Source organism: Tetrao urogallus, assembly GCF_951394365.1.
Source record: "Tetrao urogallus genome assembly, chromosome: 5".
NCBI lineage: Eukaryota > Metazoa > Chordata > Aves > Galliformes > Phasianidae > Tetrao > Tetrao urogallus.
Window position 1 is genome coordinate 34,845,715 of NC_136818.1, and position 26,200 is coordinate 34,871,914.

Here is a 26,200-nt window from a genome sequence, read left to right on the forward strand (position 1 = left end):
TCCTCTCCAATATGCCTAGAAACAACTGTCAATCGCTGTCAAATGATGCATCTTGTTTTTTTAATGGCTTCTTAAACTCACTTTCCTCTTTTCTGGGGATGTGCACAATGACATCATGCTGTCCATGCCCTCTCAACTTAGAGCAATTTGAAAATGTCTACAGTCTGAGATCAGAGCCTTTCTAAACTAGATTCTCCTTGTCCCAAAGATCTCCCAATCTAAATAGAAAAGTGACACAAAATGGTGGAAGTTGCTTTTTTGTTGGTTTTTTTTCTTACAAACTGGGAGAAAAGTGCAGAGTAATGAAGTTAGCTGCTGGATCCTTACATAATTTCCAGCATTTCTCCTATTCACTTTTAATTCTTCCCTTGGCTGCTGAAATTTGATACAGTTGTAGATAGAGATGAGACAGTGTCCTGCAGTTAGAATGTCTTTCCCTCAAAGGCCTCCAGGTTGAAAGCTGTATCCAGGAACCTTCTGAGCGACACCAGATGTGTGTTCTTGTTGCCTGTGGCAGCTGCAGCAGCAGGCTCTCGGCCAACATACCTTTGTGACAAAAAGAATTGGGCAGTCAAATGAGGTAAGAAGAGAGATTATTTTGACACTAACGAGTACGGGAGCATGCTGCTAAATGCATTTATTAAGTCAACTCAGCAGATTTGAACAAATTATTATCAATCTTTCTTAAATAAAAATATAATCAAATCTAATTTGTACCATCAGTTGTACCTTCCAGCCAGCTCCCACCTCTTTCTCCTTCACTGCGTCTTCTCCCCATCCCACCCACAACAGACAGCTACATTGTCTCCAGGCAATGCTCCATAGCTTGCTCCAGGCAATGAAATGCTCCTTCAACAGCTGCATGTGCAGATTTGAGACAATCACCTACAGTAAATGCAAAGCTAACTGAATGAATGTAGTTCTTACAACTACTATTTTCTCCAAGAGCCCAAAATGTAGATGGAAATTTTTATTAAAAAAGACACATTCATAGACAAAACAAAAAAAGCCAGAAGAGTTAAGCACTGTGCAAAGAAGTAATAAACAGAGCTAGATGCTACTGATTTTGTTTCAGAACTACAAAGAGGATTGAGATGCTTGTTATGTATTTGAGAAATAGTCGTCTAGACTCTTCCTCCTTCAACTAAGAACCCAAACTCACAGTTTTCTGATTTATGGACAGACTCTGCCTTCTGCATAAATAAAATCCTTAAGTCAAAAGCCTGACAAACAAACTGGACCAGGAGATGGAGCAACTGTTAAAACTCTCTTACCAAATAGGTCGAGTGTGGTTCACAATAGTGCGGAAACGAGGTTTGACGTAATCGTAATATCCACTGTTTTTGTGCTCCTCCTGACACCAAACTAGATCTGCATCTGGATACTTGTCAAGTTCTTCTTTGAGCAGGTCAAATGGGAATGGTGAGATCTGGGAAGAGAGATTCATAACTGGCAAAACTTTCTCTTATATGGCTTTAGCCTCCGGTAGTAAAACTTTTCACCTCTCACATATTATAACCAACTATTGCAATTAACCATTTAGTACCAGCGGTAAATCTGGCACAGCAAGCCCTTGCTAAAAGTATCCCCAGCATCTGTCTTTGGAAGGATCAGGGAGCTCACCTGCTCAAGTCTGGTTATAGCTACTTGCTTCTCCAAGTCTTGATTCTTTCTCTCTTTCACAAGATCATAGTACACTTTTCCTGTACAGAAAATCACTCGCTTGACCTCATGTGGTGCTTGAGCTGCCAGTCCATTCTCAGGAATCACACGTTGAAAAGTGGTACCTAATTATAGCAATAATTAGAAAAGCTCTCTCAGTGGAAGTGACACTGGAATAAAGCAGCACAGGAAATGTAACTTCAGCAAGCAACTGACAGATTACAATAGTCATGGGGCTCTGCTACCTCTCTGTCTTTTCAGACTGACAATTCTGCTAAAGCAAATTTCAGTTTCAAAAGTCAAAAGACCATGAATAGTTAGCTCTTCCACTCACAAGATGGAGAAATATATTAACAGAGAACTGTATTTTAGCTTTGTGTTGTGCTTTACAGCTTTAAGTTGATTGGACAGCTGACTGTCCTGGTTTCAGCTGGCATGGTGTTGATTTTCTTCATAGCATTTGCTACAATGATGTGCTTTGGCTTTAGGAGAAAAACAATGCTGATAACGCACAAATGTTTTAGTTGTTGCAAAGCAGTGCTGTAAAGAGCCAAAGACATTTCAGTTTTTCAGCTTCTCATATCGTCCTGCCAGTGAGGGAGTAAGGGAGCACAAGGAGCTGAGAGGGGACAGAATCAGGACAGCTGACCTACACAGACACAGGGATAACCCAGATCATACAACACTGTGCAGAACTATCACACTGAGGAAGATGGCTGGGGGGAGCCACTGCTCCAACCACTGCTTGGAGATTGGCTGGGCACTGGTCAGTGAGCAGAGAGCAACTGCATGGTGTGTCACTTGTTTTGTACACAAGGGCTGCTCTGAAAGTAATGCCTCCTATTTTCTTATGTTGGCCTCCAACACTGAAAGGTAAATTTGAGCGGTACAGCAATAGCATTGAACCTTTCCACCAATATTGCTACATTTTGCTGCTGTGGGACAGGTGGCAGCAGAGGGGCAGTCTGACAAACAGCATCTGATATAGAAGCGTATATGAAGCAAATGTGTGGAATTGAATTCCTCCACACAGAAAAAAATTGGCACTCACTCACATTCATTGATGTTTACTGAATATTTCAGAGGCCAAAAAGTGAATATGAGAGCAATGAAGGATGGGTCATGCATGTCAGCAGTGGCAACAGCAGTGCATAAGACAAGCTGTGTTCTGGACAGCCATACATAGCTGTCACACCATGAAATGAAGAGCATTTCAGTCACATCATCTGTGCAAATCAGAAGCCTATGACCAAGGAATTGTGTACAGAGCTTGCACAACGTGGAAGTTTTTCAGGATCTATTGGAATGAACACGAGGATGAAGGTGACTGTTTCTTGGTTCACATCATTACTGATGATAAGATGCGGTATCACCACTATGAGCAGGAGTCAAAACAACACTCCATGGACTGGTGACAAGTGAATTCCCCCCTGAAGAAGAAAAAGTTTAAGATGCAGCCCTCAGGAGGTACAGTCATGAGCACTGTTTTCTGGATAGGAATGGAGTGATTCCTCTGGACTTCCAGGAACTTAGGCAAACCATCAACTCTGCCTGCAACACTGTGACACTGATGAAGCTGAAGGCTCAAATCTAGAGTGAGACCAGAGGAAGAGAGAAGCTTGTAACTCCATAAGGCCATGACCCAGTTGCCAATCTTGTCCTTACCACACCCAGCTGTGCGTCCAGATTCACGTAGTCCAGATTTGTCACCTTCTGACTTCCACGTGTTTGGACTGATGAAAGGCAGACTACATGGGTAACATTTTCTGAGTAACAATGCTGTCACAGCAGCCATGAAACAATGAGTTACCTGCACTGGTGTAGACATCTACAAGTACAGCATGAAGGCTCTTGTTCATAGCTGACAAAAACATGTAGACAATGGTGGTGACTATGTTGAAAATAATGTCTTGTAGATGGGAATTTGCTCCATCAAATAGTGTTATTGTGCTCTTGGTAACTGTTGTAGTTTCCACATAAATAAATGGGAAGCATTACTTACAGAGTAAGCTACAAACATATACATAACTATCCTAACTGGTATTTTTCCTTTTTTGTCTTAGTAAGTATTTTTTATTTCAACTTCATGGTTTTCTTTTTTCCATTTTTCCCCCCCACCCCACTGGCAGAAGGTGGTGCTTAGCCACCTGCCAGCTTTAACACCACCACTCACCTTACACAGTGCAACTAAATATGGTAACTGCAGAAGTATTTAGACACATGCACATTACCAGCACATACTTATGCGATTTAAAACTCTGAAGAGCTAAACCAGCATTAGCTAAAGGAAGAATTAGCATAGTATTGATCCATATGCGTAAGTGATAAAAAGCAATTTCAGATGCAAAACCTGACTGCTAGGTGTCTGCTCCTCTATGGTATCCTCTCCCAGGAGAACAGCTTGCTTAGGATATATGAAACTGGAAGGTATGAAAGGCAGTAATCCTACACTGGCATAAAGGGGAACTAGAGAGTCTAGAAATTCCATTTCTTTGGTCCTTGCTATGATTGATTAAAATTATTCCCACATTAACCAGCTGCAAGGTAGCAGACAGCAACACGGCCTCCCAGACTGAATAAGCACACCCACTTACTAGGAAAATAAGCTACTATTTGAAGAACCATTTATCCTGGGAGGAGAAAAGCAGCAACGCAAACGTGAAAAAAGGAACTGATTTATGTCAGAATTAGCCTGTCTGACTGAACAGCAGAATTCATCATTAAAAAACACTGAACCTGTGCTTGACTGGGCCAGCTGTCTCAGCTTTCAGTCAAAAACAAAGCAAAAAGTGAGCTGAGAGTCAGCAATACTTCTTGCTGTCAACAAGACAGTAAGAACATGAAAGTAATCAGAACTGGATACTAACTGTGAATTTTGGCAACTATCAAAGGTTATCCTCCTATCCCTGAAGTAGCAGGGGCTCTCATTAAGCAGAGACAAATCACAATGCTCACAAGATTTCTGATTTGACTCACTCCAAAAAATATTTGAGCAGTAATTGAAACTCACAAATTTATTTGCTTGAAAAGCAAACTTTATTCACTTACAAAAAGGAGATACTGCAACATTTCCATATGTTTATGCGCTACAGCATGCTTTGAAAAACCTGAGCAGTTATTTTTTTCTGACAGCAATCAAGACACCAGCTAGAATCTGAAACAGACCACCACACCTAAGCACTCATTATGAGCAATTATTTTTCATCATTTACTATGCTTTCCTCATGCCACTCTAATATATTCTAGCCAGCGCATGGCAAGACCTATTCCTTCATTTTTTGATGTCACATCTGTAGTAAACACCTTATCTCTTGGTGCTGCCAACAGTAGTTTCAGGTAGTAGTGTATAGCTCTGAACTCACTGTAGCAACAAACTTAGTGTAGATCTCTGGTTTGACAACTCAGCCCCAGAACTGACTGCAGCAGTAAGAAATAGAACCTTGGTTCTTCCAAATGGGCACGCTGTGATTACAGCCTATTCCTTCCTTCTCTGGTGGGACAGAAATTAGGACAATCCAAACTTTCAAGTTTAGGGAAAAAGAACAGAAAGATCTAATAGTCTATCTACTAAGAAGAATATCTCTATAGAGAAGGGATTGCAAAACTAATGCCTGGTTACTAGATAACATGTTAAACATCTGCATCCGAATGCATACATTTCAGCCAAAGTCTAGGCTAGAGCTTGTTAAATCAGCTCCACAGAAATTAAGCCAAAGGAAAAGGCAAGCTCCCCAGAACAGATTCTCTTCTTCATGTTTTCAATCTGACATGTAACTTTGTATAGCTGATTATTTGTTCATAATACTTTAACATCACTTACCAGAGACCATTTCATCAAAACTGGATTTAGCTTCTGGATGCCTCAGCAGTGACTTGGGTGTCAAAATGATTAACTGCAAAACAAAAAAAAACAACTTCCAGCACTAAAGAGCAGCTTTATCTACATTATTATTTGCAATATTCTTATCAATGTTCATACAAAAGACATAAACTGAAAAGACAAACTGAAATCAAATTAATATGAATAGCAAACAATAAATTTTTGTGGTTTTTCTCCTGTTTTGAAACCCTATGGAGTTTAATAATTATTATTAATTTAATAATTATTCCAAAGATTTGGGTAATTCACTCTCTATATTGATTCTCAAAAACCACTGCTTTATGCCTCTCTTTAAGAATAAAATCAAATCACAAGCTACAAACACGTGATATATACCATAGCTGTAACTTAGTCTTCAAGTTTAAAAGATGCCCAAATGGCTTCAAAAGTTAATGGAGTTTTCTCCAAAAATCTGTGTTTTAGCAGCCATGCCTGAAATCAGTTAGCCTCTAAAAGGATTCATGGTAACTGGCCTTGAAAGGAAGAAATAATTGCAATTCTATCCAATTTTAGCTATAAGCAACATCTACAAAGGTTAAAAATCTCAGAGCGATGGAGCACTTTGGTCAGTATTTCCATGTGAGACCAGCTGAGAAGATGTATTCTGGGGAAATCCAAGCTGAGCTTTCAAGTTTCCACTTGCTGATCCATTAGCCACTACTGCAGTCACAGCAATGCAGTGACACAAACAGCAATGCCTTACACTATATGGTTATCCCAGTGTAAGCATGGACAAATTTGCACTTGTGAATTCTCCATAATAGCAGAGAAGAACACCTCTAAAAGAGCAGAGGGAAAGGGTCTGGCACTGGAGTGAAGAGACCATTATGACTCCAAACAAAAAAAGCCTTTTTAAAGATGGCAGTCAGTGCTTACACAAATATACACAGGTTTTTGGAGCACAAGCAAGTAGACATGCAGGTTGTAGCCGTGCAACTTGTTAGCCACACAGTGTCTTGACAAACCCATCTGATGGACTGCACAGTCATAAAGAAGCCAAGCTGAAAATACAGTTTTAGACTTCTAGTGAGAGTTAAGTTTCACTTCAAACTGAACACCTGCGTGCAGGTAAAGCTTTTCATCTTTTGTTTTCCTTTCAGCAGTACAGCATATGCAAACAAAGACCCCTTCTTTACTCAACAGTTAATACAGCTAGAGTAATGAAGTCCATTAGAGTAACTCTACCGGTTTTCTGAATGGCAGCAAGATCTGTCTTCTGAGGACATGAAAATAGTTGGCTGGAGTTGAACAATTCACCACAATCCAGTTGCATTCATACAGCTGGGAAACTTCAAACTGTTTGCTGAACTCCTGAGAGAGATATTAAAGCCATTAGAAAAACATCTAAAAAAGATCAGGGAAAAGAAAAGCATAAAAGTCATCTTTCTATTTCTGACTCTCACTAACTCCCTGTCTCAGAAAACTCCAATAGCAGAGCTCTGCTGAGATTATATTATTAGCTTGGGAAGCATCCCTACGAAACACTCTTCTGTTTTTACTTACTTTCATATTGTTCTAGGAAGAAAGGCAAAACATTTCCTTTAATTTCAGCAAGCTGGGAAGTCCAGGAAGGAAGGGTGAGGAGAACTAGGACTTCAGTAGGTCTAAGGCACAAAATAGAACCTCTCTGAAAGATTTAGAACAGAAATTCAATTTTTGAGAGTATAGTTAACCCTCTCCCTTTTTTTTTTTGGTAGGTGTCCTGTCCTCATCTCAGTACATAAATTTCATATTTTGTATTTATTTTACACATACATATGTTTTATATACAAATGCATATATGGATACAGGTAAGTATTTATGCAGGTATAATAATCTCAATATAGACTGATACAGCACCTAACACAATGTCCTAGTTCATGTTACGAATTGTTATTTAGCTCCTCTGATAATATTTACAACTTCCTTATTATGTGCAGTTAAATTTGTCCTTAGACGTACTGAGTCAAACAGGTCTTTCTTTATTCTGCCAGTACACTGGCAAAAAACACCTTTACATGAAAAGAAACACTGCTTTGGAATTATCCTTACTCCAAAGGTAACAAAATCAGAGCCAAAACTGAAATGCATACATTGATTTTTCAATTTATGAGCTTTTCAATTAATTTTTAACGGTGCTTCTTATAAAACCCACAGTGGGAAGTGAATGCCCAGTAGCCCGTGGAGTTATGTACTTTATCTGTAGAAATGAATGATCAAACTATGAAGGTCTGAGCTGAATTAAATTTGGAAGCTGGCCCTACTTCCATGCTCCCGGCAGTACAATTTAGCTCCAGTGCAAAAAGCCACGAGTAGTTTCACATGGTCTCCTTTAGAAATTTGCTAGAGACACTTATTTGCAGTATGCACAGCAATATATACAGGCAGAATCACTGGCCCTGAGGAACAGCCATAAAGAGATCATGCTGCCAGAGATTAATTGTATATGATCTCATCTCTGAAATGAAACAGCCTAGACTGCACACTCCCATTATTTTTACTGGGATCAAGTTAATGTTACATTAACTCTTGCAGCTAAATCTTATCCCACTTCCTAGCCAAAAAAAGGATTATTCAGACAAAAAAAAAACAACTCAAATTTTTATTCTTCTGTGGCAATAAAATGATTTTTCTAATGATGAAGCCAACACAACCTGGGTCAAAATAAATCTCTGAAAAGTGAAGAGCAGCAAAAAGAACAGGGCTTTTGACAAATCTACTTACTGGATAAGCATCAGAATCGTCATTGCTCATCTGCAGAAACCTTTCAGGCCTGGCTGATGAATGCTCTGGACCCTGGTAATCACATCATTCAAAACAATGTTAAAAAACCAAATCAGCAGTCAGACATCAGTTTAGGCCACCCACTGTTTAAGTACTTCCATTCACCCTTGCAGCTCTGCACCAGGCTGCACATATGCCCCCAAATCATTGGTAGCAGCAGCAAAGAGATGAGAGACACACTGAATTACTGCAAGTCTTTGTTTCCCATAGAACACTTTCATACGAGAAGGCTAGGTTTCAATGGATTTCCAACGCTTTTAACTATGAAAGTGCAGTAGGTCCACTTGGACATAAAAAAAGAACTTTGCTAACGCTGGGCAAAAATAAGCAGGAGGAAAATAAGGAGTAGAAACACTGTGCTTCAGCATAACTGCAGTGTTTCTCACTTTTTTGGGAGCAAATCACACCTGTATGCAAAGTTAACTGCTGACAGTCTTTGCTATGTTAGCAACCAATGTAAGCTCAGGATCTCTCTCTCAGCATTGTTAAGTGATCAGTACAGGACAAGATAGCCTTAATGAATGCTTCAGCTAAAACAGATCAAAATGCATGTAAGCACTGTCTGCCAAATTAGTCTGTGATTAATCACTGCCTCAAGAGGTATTTATTCTGTCAAAGTAGTGTATGCTCACATCTGCTTTCTCACTAGAAGTACCCAAGGTAATTTTTTTTTTTAACATACAAATATTGCTAAATCCATTTTTTACTAGCAAAAAGTGCACGTTGATCATGGACAATATCAGGAAAAAGAGGTGTAACAGAATGTTATCTCCCCTCTCACGTCCTTATTTGTAATGGATGAGAGAAAGCTGTGAGGAGGAGAATGCAGTGTGCTTTTTTATTTACCCCTAATGCTGGCAGTCTTTGCTTGTTCAGTTACCAAACAGTAACTGTTAGGACAGACCTTCATTTTGGAGAGTCTCCATGTATTTTAACCTGAAAACAATCTATTACACCTCTCAATTCTCTCCATGGCTTCTAAGCTAATCATGCTTTTTTCTTTGCGTGTCTTTGTCTGTTATCATAACTTCCTGAGTCAAAATATGAATGAATGCTCTTCAAAATCACTACTATGACAGCCAGTAGTTTACTTTGATTCAGCACGTGATTCTCTCTGCTTTCAAGCACAGGGTTCACTCCGTGCACTAACAGAATTCAAAGGAAAGAAACAGCTTCTTCACTGGAAACGTATGAACAACACCAACAGCCATGAACTGTACCCCACACAAGTACTGTTGAAGTCTGTCTCCTCTTTTGAGATGCTCAATAATAAATGTTAGGTCTTGTGAAATAAGAAGCAGAAATAATGATACAGAGTAACAGTCTAATATTGCTGTACCACTGCTTTACTTGTCTATTTGCTGTAAAACTATAAAATCCTATACTAAGTACAGTCTTAACATGTACAAAAACACTGCTTCACAACTAAACTGAATGGAGAATGCTGGAAGCTGAGATGTTACTAAAAAACAATCAGAGGAGTGACACGGGAGGCTTCCCTAACATACCTACACACACACGTTGCCCCAGCAACAACCTCAATGCAGAGCCTCAGTCTTCACATCCATCTTTGATTTCTCTGCTGACACTGCCAGTCAGATTATCAGTGACAGCTACGTGGGATGGAGTAGGGTTTATTTCTATTGTGACCACCTCTCTGGTGAGACCTACACTGAATCCATTAGCTACTTTCAGATGAGCCCCAAAGGAGCCATTTGACAGCAGAGACTTTCAATCACAGCCAACTTGCCTCTGCATGCATGACCTAGAGGTGAAGGGATCCATATCCCATTACGAACCCTTCCCCAAATCATTCTGTCCCCAACACTGTAGTTAGAGAGAATAACACTCCTGTAATGGAAAGCTCCTCTGAGAAGGCAACAGATTTCAACAGCCTGGTGGCATTTTTAAATATTCTAAGAACACCTGACACCAACAGCAAAATAAGCACGTTTCAGAAGTGCTGGGAAAGTCTTAGCTGCCAAGTGGCTATCAGAACAGAAAGACTAATTACTGTAAGTAGCAGAGAACCAACTCCTCTCAGCTGAGTGCTTCTCTGCACAGGACCGTACTTCCTGCTGAGGGCACATTCAGGCTGTCCCTCCTGATTCATTTAAAAAAAGAAAAAAAGAAATGTATTTAACAAATCTCTTGTGAAATGCTCTAGGTCTTTCATTTCATACACACAAACGGGAATGAAAAGCCATACACAGGATATGAATGCAAATCAGCATTTCAGGACAGGATTATAATTGAATGAAAATAAAACTAAAATGTTTGTGAGAATGAAAATTGAGCAGTTTGTAGTGAAAGGATCTGGAGCATGTTTACTGACAGAGACTGCTGCTGCAACATATGATGCTTTTCTTCGCAGAAAACTAGAAATATACAGGCACCGATTCACAAATGTCTATATATCTGAAAAGGAGCAAGTTATCCTAGTCTCTCATGTATGTATTATACTTAAAAATAATTTTAAACATTTGAAAAACAAGTCTACCACTGATAAGGATTTCATGTACATTATACACAGAGCCTATGCTCTTTCCCTCTAAGACACAGTAAATTTCCTACTGCTAGCTGCCAAAGAAGAAAGTCAACTGCTCTCAGAAGCATTTTCCTTTCCAGAAAATGGATAATTTCTTATCAAAGTTACTTAACGTCAGTGATTTTTGAAGAAGCTTTAGAATTTTGCATCATTTCATTACAAGTGAATTTAGTACAGTTTACAGAGACATGCTGCATGCAAAATAAAACTAAGTATTGTTAGACAATTTTTTTTACTGTACATGGAGAACCCAGCTTTTTAAGGAGAAGTATTTTCTTACAGTAAGAGAAAGAATGCACAGCAAAGTCATAGAATTGTTCTTTGTATTCACTTGCTGCTATCCATTAACACATTAAATGTGCTGCATAACATGGAAAAAGTGGTACACACCACAACACAGAACACCATGCTAAATACTCAAATATTTTTCCATTTTCTCTAGTTCTCACTGATCCATCTATCCAAATTAATCTTTGTAGCAATGAAGCAGTCCAACATATAAGTACCATCTTCTCCTGCTCCACCTTGATATCACCACAGGATCCCCACAATGCTGGTGGATTTTGCAGATGGACTTAGAGTTAATTTTCCTCACAGTAGCCCATACAGCACTGTGCTCTGTACCTGTGGTTAAAACAGCACTGATAACATGATAGAAGTATTTTGGCTGCTACTGCTGACTAGTGCTGGCACTGCACCAAAACTCTCTCCAAACCCCTTAAAGCCAGTAGGTTGGGGGTGGACAAGAAGAGAGGAGGTGAAATGACCAGGGCAGCTGACCCAAACAAAAAAAAAAAAAAAGGGAACATTCCATATCATATGACATCACACTCAGCCATAAAACACTGGGGAAGGGGCTCTCGTTATAAAAACAGCTGTCCTCTCAAACAATCACTGAGGCCCTGGTTCCAAAGATGTGACCAAACATCGCATGCTAATGCGAGGTAGAGAATAAGTGCTTTCTTTCTACGTGGCTCTGCTTATTTTTCTTCTTCCTTCAATTAAATTATCCTTATATCAAACCATTAGCTTTTTTTTTTTTTTAAATCATTATTTCTTCCCCTCCTGCTCTTGCTTTGAGGAGGGAAATTGAGGGTGTGGTGAAGTTTAGTTGGCCATCAGCGTGAAACCATCAGTCAGAGGCCCTTACCATTCCTTCCATGCCATGTGGCAAGAGCAGAACAATCCCATTGTGACGAACCCACTTAGCCTGCCCTGAGCTGATGAACTGGTCTATTATACACTGCGCCGTGTTGTGGAAGTCACCAAACTGGGCCTCCCAGCACACCAGGGCATTCGGACTTGCCATAGCGAAGCCAAGTTCAAAACCTAAGAACCAGATAAGCAGGAGAGTTAGAAAACAAACACCTGAAAAGACTTAAAATAGAAGAGTTAGAAAGGAAAGACTTGATGAGAATTCTGTTCATTTCTCTTATAAAGTTAAATTAAAAGAAAACCAAAATGACAGCATCAACTGGGTTTTTTTAGTGCTGACATAAATCATGCAGTTTTCAACAGTGCCATCAGAAAGATCAGCAAATAACTCTTTTGCAGTACTGACTCTAGTTCTTCAAGATTTCCTCAAAAATGTACATATAATATGATTTTTAAACAATTAGAACTCTCCCTCAGTTCAGAATTTTGTGCAAAGTTTTCCCAAGAACTCATTGAGGTAGATACCATTTTCTCCTGTGGAAATCTACTTACAGTCTAAGATTAGTTCAATAACCTATTATTATTATTATTATTATTATTTTTAACTACTTAACACATTAACACATTACTTAACACATCCCAGCATAATTTAATTGAGTACTAATGAACATGTGATTACAGAAAGTTTAAACAAGGTTGTCCAATTCCACAGGGAAAACTCTCAGCAAAACTAACTAGCTCTTCAGTCACAGTCAGTGTGCAAACTTTCTTGCAAGGTTAGTGGATGGACAACGACAGGATAAACTAACTGCACAAGAGAAATAGCAACAAGAGCTCCAAATGAGACTGTTTATTCATGGAAACAAAAATTTTAACACACTGGATTTATAGAATCTTCATAGCATACTCCTTTGCGATTCTAACCCAGCATTTTGTTTACATCGCCATGGCATGAAAGCTTTGAGTCACTTAGCTTCCGGAGTGAACTCTGAACAGTCCATCCATGACTCCAGCAGATGTTCACGTTCTCACCAAAAAGAAATGGGTACATTACAAAGCCAAAAGAAGACTGAGAAGTTAGCCACACTGTCTTTGAGTTTTACATCCCTACAATGGTGCATGGCCTTTGCTGACCATTCTTTTGGCCTAACTGCTTGAACGGCCTTGCTTATACAAAATATTTTATCTCTCTGTTCTCCTTATTTGTGTGAATCTATTGTATTTAGCACAATGCAAACAGTTAAAAAAAAAAAAATCTACACAACTCCTTCAATGCACGTTCCCAAAGGTATCTGAAAAACAGATTTCCCTAGGTAGGATAGAATCCCATTCTAATTTTACGCAAGCATTAAGAGACCATTTCTACTGATTAGGAGACATGGTTGAAAAAATATGCAATATGTTCAAGGCTTATTTGTGCATATGCTGCTCTCTGTAAGAATGGGGTAATCTAGCTTTCAGAGAAGAAAAATTTGAGGTCCTGACTTCAAATTATCAATAACCACACAGTGCTTTTAGAAGAGCATGGAGTCGTATGTGAACTCAAAACTTGGTCAAAGTACACCAAAAATTCTGTTTCATATAGTGAAATCACCTGTAAAATTTCATATGGAAAAAGAAGTGCCATTTCTCACTACCTATCTGGTTGCTCACTTTGTGCTAATAACCTCTAGCAGGTGATGCTGTCCCACGTGAAGCTGTTTTAAAAGCTGTGATTCTAACCTGGATACCTTTGGCAAGCTTTCTGACAGCCATAAAAATAGTTGGGAAAGGATATCCAAATGTAATGTATACTTTCTGATTAATATTCTGAAATCAATGCTACAAGGACTACTATTTAATGAAACATGCATCACTGGTGCACATGTTTGGTATCTCAGAACTCATTTTCCACCATGCAAATTACAATGAGAGTTCTTAACATCAAAGACTTTCGACTAGCAATTATAGCAATCACTATGAAGTTTGCCAAGAATTACCAACTTCTAGCTGTATATGCTGAAAACTATTAAAAGAGCAAGATCTGAAGTGCTAAATATATAGATACAAAAAGCTATAGGTGCAAAGATGTGTAGAGCAGCAATATGGCCAGGAGAAGGCCAAGTGCTTTCCGAGGAGGATTTTTTGGGAGTACCAGATGGATCCAGGTCAGCAGCTAGAAAGACTTCACAGTTCTAAAGATGAGATGGAACTGTGGGGGAGCTGGCTCTTAACCAGGCCCCTTAAGAGGTCTTAACTTCAGACCAGACTAAAGAGTTAAAGAATACTGCAGCAATGACATGTACTGCTGTGTCTGCAGAGCCCAGAACTGAACGTTTCTTCACAGTCTTATATAAACTTTGTGATTGTAAAGGATTAATTCTTATACAATGAGATACCCAGAGAACAGGTTTACACTAAGAGCAAACCTAGTGCCAAGACAATTAGGCTCAGGATTGCAAAGGAGAAAAGCTGAAGAATCTGCACCACCCAAAATGTGGTGGAGAGCCTCCAGCCAGCTCCTTAGCTCCCAGTAGCCTCTCAAGGCTCAGTGCGTATCGGGGCACAGGGGACCAGGAACCAACACAGCAGTTTGATAACCTTCTGTACAGAGAGGAAGACACAAAAGAAAAATACACAGCACTTGACTAAGGCTGCAAAACTAACGTTTTAATTGTTGAAGTTCATTAAGGTCCCTAGATGACAGGCGTAGCAGAAATGCTTGTTTCTATTAGGCCAGACCCTGCTGTGCTCCCTTACTGTTTTTGTCACTCTGGCAGAGGTGGTTTCAAGCAAAGTGGCAGCTTACACAGCATAATACTCTGTGTTTTTCCCCCTAACATTCTGCATCATTGTCATAAGAACTGTAGCTTTTCCAGCTGTCATAAGTAAGGCCGCAGCTTAACTCAGTATGATTGCAAAAGGATTCAAGGCATGAATGTTAACTAATGGCTAAAGATGGCTTGCCAATGCAGAGATAAAACTGCAGAATGAGAGAAGTTATGAAGACAAGTATATACTATGCTTACTGCAAAATCCAAGCACAGGGACTAATGTAGGTACACTCCTATCTCAAAACATGAGTACAGTCCAGTAATAATTTAAGTTTATGCATATCTGGTGGCTGACTCTATAGAACAGAAAGACTTCTGCCTTGGAGCTCCATGTAGGTGTCGTTGAGAACCTGTTCCTTGGTTACTATGTACTGTCCTGTTTTCCAACACCATTTCTGAGAGCCAACAATATTTGTTAGTCCTAACCAAAGAAAGTGCTGTTATGAATGAGCAGTAACATTGCACATTAGTTACATTAATTACATTAAATACAGCACATTAAAGCAAAAAAAAACAGTAACATTCCATCTTAGCAGTGTATTGGAAAAAAAAAAAAAAAAAAAAAAGTCTTCAACAACACCTGTCCTTTTCCCTTGTCTTGTATTTTAAACATTAACTCCCCCTGGAAAAAGCTGTACACCAGTGCTGAGCTATGCACTAGTTCCAAGCCTATCATGCTTGGACATTCTCTGGAAGTTCCCAGAATAGGACATAACAGCCCAAGATCTCTCAAAGCCAGTGATGAACTTGCCAGAGAGAACTGCTCCTCCAGGATGGAGAATCAACAACACACAAGTCATTTTGAGGGTGGTAAAGAAAGAGCGGAGATCCTGACACATATTTAAAAAACGCTGAAGAGACACTACATAGAGCACCTGTTAGTCCACCTTTTCTATCTTGATTAGCAAACAAACTCAGACAGACTCATTAGTTTAGAAGACTTCACACAACCACTGCTTATTCTCCCAGATATTCTGTTTCAATGAAAGGAAAAATATACAGCTAGACGAGAGGGGACACAGCTAAATTGTAGTAATCTGGAGGTAGCTAAAAACAGTAGACAAGGGATGTCTAACTGAGTTCGTAGAGGTTGTTAAATACTCTGATTTAATGCCCCGATATAAACACTTGATTGCTTCCTGTATACAAAACACAAGCAATTGTTTGAGCTATAACAAGACTGCCTTTGTATTCTAAGAGGAAACAATCTTGTTAGAGTACTACTTTTAATAGAGTGGTTACACTCCAGGAGTTCCTAACCAGCACAACAATAACTTGGTGCAAAGCTCACAGCTCTGAGTGGATGCCAGCTCTTGGCTTGCCCACCTTCCAAGGAAATAATCTGCAGTTTTATCATGCTGAGCTGTTCAATCCATTAGGTCAATTTTCACTTAGCTTTAATTCACAGAAACAAAGGGAATTCCCAAAATGCCTCTAAGCTACTGCCTGTTTACAGTCATAAATTAAAATCTTAGCACCTTTTTTTTTTTTTCCTTTGTTTGCATCCTCCTCCAAATACTTTAGAACACCTAACTGCAAACTATTTCTGTGTATTCCCTTACACAGCAGAAGTAGCAGGCTGTAGCAGAGAGAAATAAAATTGTTGGCTTTTTCCTCGCTGTGTTACTGCTCATGAAGAATCAACTCCTTGAACTGCAAACATTCACTCATTCTTTCACTAAAACCATGATAATACCAGCTAGACAAGACCAGCTAAACATGATAATACCAGCTAATGTCCCTTCCAGTTCAGTATTCAGTTAGAGGGGCCATGTTCACACACCGACTGTGCATCTCACACTCTCTCTGTACAGATACAACACACAAATATAAACATATCCAAGAAGGCTGATATGCAAAAGTTAGCAAGGGAGCACAAACTAAATTATAAACATTTCAACATAGAGCAGTTTTAGTAAAAATAATCATCACTTATCAACTGTTTCTGATGATTTAATGCCCTTTACTGATAGAGATCTCAAACAAGAGCGATTTAAAACACTTAGCAATTAAAAATATCAGTATTGTTAGCTTTTAGGAACCTTTAATCACATCTCCTGAAGCAGAATTGAACAGGAGTATCCTCCTGTTTTCAGTGTAGAAACAAACCTAAATTCTGTTTTGAATTTCTTGCAATAAGAATTAACCTTCATATCATATCAACACTAGGCATCCTAGATCGATCAACTGAGACGTAACTTCTGGAATAAAATCACAATTCAATTGTATTCACACATCTGTCACTTTCAAATTCAGATACATTATTTCAAACCACGACCCACTTACAATAATACTTGCAGTAGTACTGTAAACACACTCAAATTAAGAAACCCCTGGCCAAAAATGTGAGAAACAGTAAGAAATTGGGAACAACATAAGAAATTTATGAAGTTAAATTTTTGCTTTCTATCTATGCCATATTCTTCTTATCTTTGTACATACTCTTTCTTGCATTCTCCCATTTAGTTTGCATGTAAATATTATATACTAGTTCAAAGAGATGCAAACTTCTCCTCACACCAATTCTGCCTGGGAGCCAAGAAAAATACCTTAAAATCTCACCTTGTCAGCCCATGCTCCAACCCTACAGTTTTAAACCATTTTAATATTATTAGCAAGAGGTCATATGGAGCATATACAAAAATGATTATGCAGTGAAGTATTTCTGGAACCCTGAAGGAAGCAGTTATGTATTACCATCTTCATAACAATGGTTCATCTTTTTCATTCATACTACTTATGAAATGGGTATGAAATTGTATTTCATTATTTATCCATAGAATCAATAACATTTTTTTAATAAATTATTAGATCCACTTCTTCTGTGCTCCACATTCCTCTTGCCATCCTTCTCATGTCAGAAGGAGGTTATCTATTCACAAATTAAAATGTCTGTCCAATACCAACAACATACTCCACTATGATTAATGCCATCTGCAACAAGGATTTGCTTTTTCAATATAGCACATTCAACACAGCAGTTCAGATAAGCCTAGGCTAGATTTTTGCATTTGTGCTACAAAGTGTTCTTAATTTTGCTGATAGTTCCTCCCCTTTTGTTAAAGTATTAGGTATGTGTTCCAGTGCTGCCAATCACAACAGATGGATATTTTCAAACTGAAATCTACAGCTATGGAAAGTGAAGATTCCTTTTTAAGAGATGCCAGCACTTGAGAGGGAGAGCTTTGAAATATTTAGTATACAACTCTTTCCACAGCCTTTCCCTACACTCTCTTCCTTGCTGAGCTCTAAATGTCTTGCTCAGTGAAATTCATCCACTGTCATTATATGTGATTTCCTGTTAAACAGTAATAAGATCAATGCTACCGTACTGTGTAATGTTTCCAGCAAAAGTTATTTCAGCCTCCCAGTTTACATTTTTTAAGTATATACAGGTTCTAAGCAATCTAAGCAAATAGCTGTACTACTGGGAAACAGTAGAAAGTTTTGCACTAACAGCACATTGAAAACTATATATTCATATGCCTCATACTAGAGATAACATATTAAAAAACTAGAAAAAAGAATTTGAAGATATCCCCTCTCTTCTCTAATTTGTTATAATTAGAAACAAGAGACCAAACGCATCAAACTATAGAAAAAAAATAAAGCTCAAAGCTTATAGAATCATGGAATCATAGAATGACCTGGGTTGAAAAGGACCACAATGATTATCTGGTTTCAACCCCCTGCTATGTGCAGGATCACCAGCCACCAGACCAGGCTGCCCAGAGCCACATCCAGCCTGGCCTTGAATGCCTCCAGGGATGTGACTTCCACAAACAATACTACAATAATTTTTAAAATCCCCTTCAAATAATGAACAGGGTTGGTGTACTATAGAACAATCTCTTCAAGGAGAAGTGCTGGAACAGAAATCAGCATTTGGACTGGATTTTACATCCCTGTTTCATACTTCCCAACTGAGTCAAAACTGGTATGGATGCAGTAACATTGAAATACAACAAAAGCAGAGTTTGTTTTTAAATGTCATTAGCAGAGGGAGCCATTTATGCGTTTTGAAGGTTGGCAAACTCAAGCAGCAACGCAAAATTTGGTAAGCCAAGAAGCTTAACTGCTTTACAGCAAAATCTGAAAAAATAAACATTCTCTAAATTAGCAGTCATCAATTCCAACATCCTGAGACCTATTTAAACATAAGCAAGTCTCAGACAGTTACCCCGAGACGTACCTAAGACACCATATTCGGAAAGGGAGCTGTTGCACACAGTATAGGGGGCCTGCTGCTCCCAGAGGTGGTTCATGGGAACACACGTTCTTTTGTCAACTTCTTGATCATGAAGCACATGATGGCGATGGCTGCAAAGAGTCGTTGAAATCTGTTAGCTAAAAACACTCTGGGTTTTAACAGTGCTACTTTCAAAGATAAGCTTTCAAAGCTACATTCGAGAAAGCATGCATGTAACAGTTATCTTTGGTTTAGATAACACGCTAGTTTGGTTGAGATCTAGCAATATGATTGTTTAAATACAATTAATTACTGCACCATACGGACTTGCACTGATTATTCAAGACTGTTCTTCAGCATTCAAGGAAATTCAAAACACATAATTGCAAGTTGAACAGGGAAGGCAGTGAGGTGGAGGCAGGGGGTCGTTACACAACGTTTTAGACTGACAGAAATCAAAAATCAAAGGGAAAAAATATTACTAGAACGTTTTACTCTTCTTTGTGGAAAATGTCATTAATCTTTTCCTTAGGACAATTCTTTACCTTTCTCACAAAAAAATAATCTAATCTAATCTGAGCACCAACACTTGAAACAGTTTCATCTTCTTTCCTGCTATTTCCATTCACACCACTTACAGTTCCCTGGAACACCATTAATCAGCATTAGAATGGGGCACTAAGGAGTGCTATCAAAACAAAGATGACTAAAGTAATTACTGCAATCCATTAACTCTCTGAGCAGACTAACTGAGTGAATCACACCAATATGTCCAGCTTTATGACTGCTAGCAGAAGGACAGTTATTATACTAGTAACAATTACTGTGTGTTGTATAGCTGCCAATACTGAACTGAAGACCGAGTCCTTTTGTGCTTCCCTTTGCTACAATGAATACTAGCTCTGAAATTTATTTAGAAGTCACAAAATAAAACCAGGAAAAGACAGAGACTCTGAAGATTAACACAGAGAGGTAGAAACGAGAAAATACATAAGAACTTCTGCTACAGAAGAAATAATTGTGAAACTATCAGTTTTGTCATTCAGATGAGGACAAAAAGTGTAAAGACATAAGCTTCTTGAATGTGAAGCTGTATTTCTTCAGCAAAAGCTGATTACAGTAAGCATAGGTGGATAGCCAGGCTGCTCTGAAAGTAATGATTCCTTATTTATTTCCATGGATATGAGAGACACAAAGAGCTCAATAACACTGCTTGAGAGAGCAAATCCTCAAGTACAAAACACTGTTTTTCAACATAGTTACCATTAGATGTGTGGTTTTGACAGTGGTGAACAAGAGCTCTTCATTTCATGGTGTGACAGCTGTGCATGGCCAACCATAACACAACTTGTCTTTCATATCGCCGTCACAACTGCTGAAATGCACCACCTCCTGCCCCACTGTGCCCACATCCACCGTTTGGTCTCTAAAACATTCAGCAAGCATCAACAAGCATCAATTGGTGCCATTTTTTCCACATGGAGGAATTCAATTCCATATGTTTGCTTTATACACACTTCATGTCAGACGCATTTTTGTCACACTGTCCCTCTGCTGCCATCTGTTGCACGGCAACAAAATGTGATGGAATGCCGGTGGAAAGGTTCAACCCCTACTGCCCTATCACCATTTGCCTCTCACACTGTGGGTCAATACAATAAAATAGGAGGCACTGCTTTCAGAGCAGCCCTTGCATGTAGACATGCAAGTCATATTCTCCTGTTGTAACACCGCTGTCAGTTAGCTGTCAGACTGGTACAAAATCAAGTCTCTTTACATGAACACCTCTTTAATTCTATTTTAAAGGCTGAAGAATAACATCCAGGTAGGACACTAATTTTCAGGTAGTCTTTGCCAGTCAAAATAGCTTTTATTTGTGACATTTGTTCTGTGTTATCTCAGCATTTCTGTGAGCGCAACAACTATTGTCATCTTAAACACTGAGAAAATCTGGACAGTAGGTCTGGCAAATCCTCTTCCACCAGTTAGAGAACTGAGAATACAGAAAATCAGTCTTCTTCAGACAAGTCTATAGCTGTGTGTCAGACTTAACACTATGCACTCACCAGAATTAGGTAGGTAGTTTGCTGAACAATAAATATGCATTCCTGCTATTTACAAGACCCTGGTACCCTGGAAATCAGGGATGATGAGAGAGGGGAATCTCCAGGTTTTCAGCTTTTTTTTGTTTTTGTTTTTTGTCTTGTCTGAAGGATTTTGTTAAGCTGCCATTAGAATGGGAGTGGGGAAACAAAAAGCCCAGTGACCGAATACCAAAGGAAGCTCAGCACAGAAACACAACACTGCACCAGACGATGGAAGTCAGGCACCAAGATTTCCTCCTTTCCTGCAAGCATTCACAACTAAACTTAGTGAAGCTGTTAGTTAACTCAGCCCCAGCAACAGGCTTTGCATCAAAGAGTTCAATTAAATACATCATTAAGATTTTACTCTGTGGAGAGACAGGTAAGGCAGCAGAACTGTATATATTTTATGAAGTGATGAAATTTACCATTCATTCATGCTCCACGGTCTTTAAGAGTCTCAGTACAAAGGATCTTGTTTCATTCAGAAGAGCCCTGCCAACTGGCAAGATATTTGTTCACAAGACAGTGGAGTTTCAAGAAGCTACCACTAGAGCAGAATTTAAAGGCTTCAGAATTTGTAGCAGCAAATGCCTTTCTCTTACTTATCAGCAATCGGTGGATTGTAGCAGAATTCTTACTTGAAAAGTAAGAAATAATTTCTGCTTTTCAGTCAGATAAGGAAGAGAATATCTAAAAACGTTTATTCACTTCTTCTACCTTAAATATTACTCTTTAAAACACTCCATTTACATAAATGGGAGATCATCTGCTAGAATCTATGACATTAAGACTGATGTTGAGGCCTCAGCCTCCCTCTTCCCTCAAGAGACTATATTGTTTAAAAATTGCTAATGTGTTTCTTGAAGTATCAGACAGCTTTTAACAGTTATCTCAGTACTCACCTAAAAGTGCCTCTCTCTACGTCTTGTCCACTCAGTCGGACATGAATCCCTTCTTTCAGAAAGGAGCCAAAAGCCATGTACTCAGCCAAGGCCCAGTCAACAACCCTGTTCTTGGTCATTTCCAAGCGAGCTCTCAAAATCCGGGAGAGTCCTATTGGAATAAAGATCAGAAATCAGTGGATCTACTTCAGAGATATTTTACATTCACATTACAATCACCATTTTCCTCACTGGTTACAGTATACAGGAACAGGAGAACTCATCAGGAGAACTCAAAGATTGCTGTTTTTAGTCTTAGTTGCTTCTTTTTAGTTGCTTAGTTGCTGTCTTCATGAAATGCAGAAGAACCGCATCAAGTTAAAACAACATTCACTTTGTAGACCATATTTAATTCTCCTAGGTTTGAATTGCTAGCAAAGTAAAATAACTTGTTTCCTAAACAAAGGTTTGTACACTGTGTGTACCTTGCTCTATCAGAAGAAAATGACAACTCTGCTACCAGAAACTACTGAGAACAATTAGAGTGACTCAGGGTCAGATACTTCTTTCCAAACATTTACTTTCACTTATCTACCACCAAGTACTGTTTTGTAAAAGACTGAAGATGTCACCTGTTAAGTTCTTCTGTCTTTCTCACTCTTATTTTTTCTTGGCATTTGTCTTATAGGATTCTAGAGGTACTATAAAGAAACAAGCAATTAATCAGTATGATGAATATCTTATAAATAAAAAACCGTAGTAGCTGCCAAAGGATTTTCAGTTGGTAAGCAAAGGTTGATTTTAGCGTAGGTTTTTTGTTTCTTTTGCGGGTTTTTTTTTTTTTTTTTTTTTTCTTCCCCTCTCTCTCTTAACTTGCTGTTGTTGTTTGGTTTTGGTTTATTTACAAGTGAAAATTGACTCACATTGGTGAGTCAAAATACAAGTTGTAACACCGCAATTTTTATTGGAAATAAAATACCCTTTGAAGTTTAATACAGGTGCTCCCAACTGAGGCTATATAAGCCTAGAGAATTCAGTGTCACTTAACACTGTCTTATTTGCATATCTGCAGTGATGCTCTTGGCAAGCTATTCTATTTGCTATATTCCTATTCTTCCCTTTGTTACTTTCCCAACCTTTACAAAAATCACTCTGTTTCCTCTCCATTTAAAACTACACTCTTAGAATTTGTCTCTATTTAAATAAGAAAATCTTGAAGATCTTTCAGAGAATATACAAAATACTTGACAAAACAAAATCAGCTTCCACTTTTTCCAGGAAGACCGGGAGATATTAAACTGTAGCTTTCTTAGTGGAAGGTCAAAGCACTCTGAAGTTGTTCTTCCCATTTTTTTTTTCCCCTCTTGTGGCCTTTTAAACTGTGTAAAAGAATCTAGAAGACCAAAGTTAGAGAATTATTTGCCCACGTGGAATAGTTATAATGGCAAATAATACTTGCTGTCAAGGTCAAGTTAATAAAGAGAGGCTGCCTTTTTAGTTAGAATGTCTAATACTGAATTTTATTAGCTGACTGTATTTTAGAATTTATAGTTCAAAATTATAGCATCACCAACAAAGTGTGCAAATCTGTAGAAGAGTTTTAAAGTTCATCTTCAGTTGTATCTGCTCAATAAGCTTACAGTTGATAACTAGTAATGCCCTATTTCATTACTCCAGAGGAATATGAAAACATGGAACAGCTTCAGCAGACGCTTTATTCCTCAATGGGTCATTCTGGAGATGAAAGAGTATCTGGAGATTTTGCTCAGAAAACAAAACAAAACAAAAAATAGCTCTTTCTTTTAATCCTAAGTACATTCCCTAGCCAATAAAAGAAAAAAGGTCCCTAAACAAAGCAGTTCCATGTTTCACCAGGGAATGAATGTGTCTTTGCTCCCTGCAGAGCTGTTAAGAGTTCAACCTGACCAGGAAGTACAAGAATTCACTCAGAAGCTTGACAGAGTGCCAGAAGCTCCCCAGTGTGACAGGCACATTTAGCTTTTTACTACAATAGATGCTAAATTCAGAACTGAATCCCTTCAGACCAACAGTTAAGACTTTTTGAGAAGAAGGTAGATTTATGCTATCAACACTAAATGCTGTTGAAAGGAAAACTGTGTCTGAATTTGCCCACATGGAGTTCATTCAGCTGTACTACAATTACTCTCATAGCATATCAGCAGTGCTGCCAGGCCTGAAAAGATCAAGCTATATTTCTGAGCAGAAAACTGTCTAACTACAAGCAAAGTGTCTTAAGTGAACCTCAAATTAAAACTGCTTTTAGTATTTGTAAAAACATGAATAGCGCTGAGATGGATTCCTTACTTCCCCCAAGTGCTTCACAAAAGGACTTGACAAATCAAAGGATTACTAACTTAACATTACAAAGAGTTTAACCTCCCTCAGAGAAAAATCTATTTTAAGGAGGTAGGGAACAGAAGCAGTGTGAAGTCGAAAAAACAAGAACAGGCAGTGTGAACCTGTGTACAAAAACTGTATGGATGTGGTGCTCAGAGACATGATTTAGCTGTGGGTTACTTGGGTAGCATGGTTAGGTTATATGGTTGGACTCAATGATTTTTAAGGTATTTTCCAACCTGAGCAATTCTATGATTCTTTGATTCTAACCTTAACTGACACATTCTCCTTTCCCCTTAGGATAAAAGAGGTGAAATAAAAATCACAGGCAGTTTCCTCCTTGGAGAACACCCAATAGCAATTCATTTGCAGAAAAACAAAATCTGAGCAAGCAATACAGCCACTAACAGAAACAAAGATTCCAGCTGACCTGCATGTATTTTGAAGTCTTTGACTGGCACTGAACTAGCTACATTGCCAATGTGAGTCAGCAGGTCTTCTGAAATGCCAGTTGGAGGACAGGACATGCTCTTGGGTTCTCCATCCACATTAAAGAATCCTGGAAGTAAAGATCTAGTGAGGCGATCACATTGATTCTAAGAAACATACTAATCCCGTTCTTCACCTTTCAAAGGGAGACAACCATATTCCCATTTTCTGCATGACAACATTACTTAATCTTGAAGACACAAGATCTGCTTTATTTCTACTTTCACTTCTTGTGAAAGAGGTCCAACTGTGTGGGTATAGGTAGACAATAAAACGCCTACGGCACTTAAATCCTTAAAAAAAAAAAAAAAAAAAGAGAAGATGAGACATATTTCTTCTTCCCATATGTTCTTCTTCTCCTTTTCTAGTGAACTGAAAAGAGAGCTTTTTTAAGTGTCAATCTTAGTTTCCACATTTCTTTTTAAAAAACCATCCTCTTTCAATTTGATCTGGCAGAACATTTCATTTACTGTTAACATGGGCAAACCAAAGGTCTATTTTAAAGAAATACTGGCTGATAAAACATTGAAGAATTCCAGACTTAGGATTCAAAACAGAAGCACAATTGTATTAATACCAGGTTATATGAAAGGACAGTCCTTACCAGGCCAAGGTGAATCAAGCCAGTGTTTAATGTGTAGAATCTTATTATCCTTAGATCTGGTATATGCTTCTTCACATATTCTATCATACTTCGCAATTTCTTCCTGTAAAAGAACAAGAATGTTCTTTTTAAAACATCCTTGCAACTCCCATTCAGTATTTAACTCCAGAACAAAATTTAGTTAAAATTATGGAAACGTTTTCATTTTATCTCGGATTTTATCTAGGATAAAATAGGGTAAAAAGTCTTCTAGAAAAATGCTTATTATCCACATAACTCTGAATAAGTTATTTAGTTTACTGGAAAGACGTTAGAGAGGATAGGACTGAGAGACAAAGTGACAAGCAGTACTCTTAGAAGACAGAATTGAATATAATTTGCAGTCATATTTCTACATCAGCATTATTCATCTTTTACTTCAGGCTACAGATACTAGTAAAGACTAGAAAATAACCTTCTAGAAAACTGGCCTGATTCTAGCTAAGGATCTGCTTAGATCCGATAGAAAACTGTATTCTGAGGGAGAATAAACTGTTTGACAATACCCACATTTCAATTCAAAACCACATCCAAGTGATTTAACTTGCTCATCTTGGAAGTATCAACAGCAGTGTGAACGTTAGTCTGCACAGCAAAATATCCAGTCAGGATCCTGAATCCAGTTGAAGTCCACGCCAGCACTGGTCCACTCTTAGAGCTATTAAAGTTAACTAGTTCTGCATAAACTGTAATCGTTCTTAAGAATAACAGAAGGCTTTTTAGCTCATCCTC

At 38.4% G+C, this 26,200-nt stretch overlaps 1 protein-coding gene across 3 annotated transcripts in view; it reads right to left on the reverse strand.

The window, feature by feature from the left end:
- Positions 1-422: 422 nt before the first annotated feature.
- OGDHL (oxoglutarate dehydrogenase L) overlaps positions 423-26,200 on the reverse strand; it is a gene marked incomplete at both ends in the record, with an annotated part of 48,851 nt that continues 23,073 nt past the window's right edge. For all 3 annotated transcript variants that reach the window (XM_079536180.1, XM_079536179.1, XM_079536181.1), the window contains 11 exons: positions 423-546; positions 1,275-1,429; positions 1,624-1,787; positions 5,483-5,555; positions 6,728-6,853; positions 8,246-8,317; positions 12,004-12,182; positions 19,014-19,141; positions 22,000-22,150; positions 24,767-24,895; positions 25,430-25,532. In XM_079536180.1, the coding sequence (XP_079392306.1) occupies positions 423-546; positions 1,275-1,429; positions 1,624-1,787; positions 5,483-5,555; positions 6,728-6,853; positions 8,246-8,317; positions 12,004-12,182; positions 19,014-19,141; positions 22,000-22,150; positions 24,767-24,895; positions 25,430-25,532 (1,404 nt within the window). The remainder of the gene's footprint in view (positions 547-1,274; positions 1,430-1,623; positions 1,788-5,482; positions 5,556-6,727; positions 6,854-8,245; positions 8,318-12,003; positions 12,183-19,013; positions 19,142-21,999; positions 22,151-24,766; positions 24,896-25,429; positions 25,533-26,200) is intronic.